The following is a 1,015-nucleotide window of genomic DNA, read 5'->3' on the forward strand; positions in this document are numbered from 1 at the left end:
CTAACTTTGGTCGAACCTCTTTGATTGAATCAAATGTAATGATATTGGTTTCATTCAAACCTACTCCACATTTTCTCAACGGAATGAGAAAGAGATTTATGAACCCTACAAGCTGTCTTAAAGACTCACAAATGTTATCTAAATTGTCTAAAAAATATGGGGAGTGTGACGCGAAAATCTTGGAAAATAATTTGGCAGTCTGCCCTTTGCAAAAAAGCTTAACAAACGGATCACCCGTACCCTTATAGTACCTTATGATGTTCTTGACCACGTCCTCGGGCGACATACCATCTAAATGCTCCACGATGTCCTTCTTAATATCCTCTTTGTCTTTCTCGGCAAAGCATACAATCGCATGCTTCTCTAAGACACCATTTATACTCTGAATTGATTCTGCTACTTTATCAACAACTTCTCCTAAGCACATAAATGCATCCTCAGCTGCTTTACTCATTGCTTCCTCGTTCTCACTCAATTTTTTCGTTGCATCTGTACCCTTCCTTACAAGCTTGATATATTCATTACTGCTGCAGTGCACCCCAGGAACTGAAAGTCCAAAGAACAAAAGCGCAATACCAAGAACTAAACGCATATCCTCTCTGTTTTTCTTTTATTTATACTTTTTTCGTTATCTTTTTGATATGAAGACGTTTCTTTAACAGATATTATGAAAGGAGAACAACTTTTCTTGCAAACGAGGTTGATTAAAAGCATCAAATTAATGCGTTTGCATACGATAAATTAGCTTGGAACAATTCAATGGGAAGAAACTGTCTTGAGTTTCATTTGCGAGGTGATGTACTAACAGCTGCACTGCATGCAATAGTACGATCATACGAATGCGTTCTTTATCTTTTATTTGAAGTTGATGCTAAATTTATTTGCTGCTTCAATGCATTAATTACTTCTTTTTATTGCTTTTGGTGCTAATCTGCACGAAAAGCCTTTTTACTACCAAAAAGAGAAATTACAAGATCTAAGTAATTAAATGTTCACAAATGTTGGTTTAGTAAAA

General features: G+C 35.8%; 1 protein-coding gene across 1 annotated transcript; it reads right to left on the reverse strand.

The window, feature by feature from the left end:
- Position 1: 1 nt before the first annotated feature.
- Positions 2-592, reverse strand: VCUG_01498 (uncharacterized protein; the record flags this gene model as incomplete). The annotated part of the gene is made up of 1 exon (XM_008076325.1): positions 2-592. A coding segment is annotated over one exon (591 nt), but the record flags the coding sequence as incomplete, so codon positions are not given.
- Positions 593-1,015: the final 423 nt, after the last annotated feature.

The sequence above is a fragment of the Vavraia culicis genome (genome assembly GCF_000192795.1).
Source record: "Vavraia culicis subsp. floridensis unplaced genomic scaffold supercont1.23, whole genome shotgun sequence".
NCBI classification, from domain to species: Eukaryota; Fungi; Microsporidia; family Pleistophoridae; genus Vavraia; species Vavraia culicis.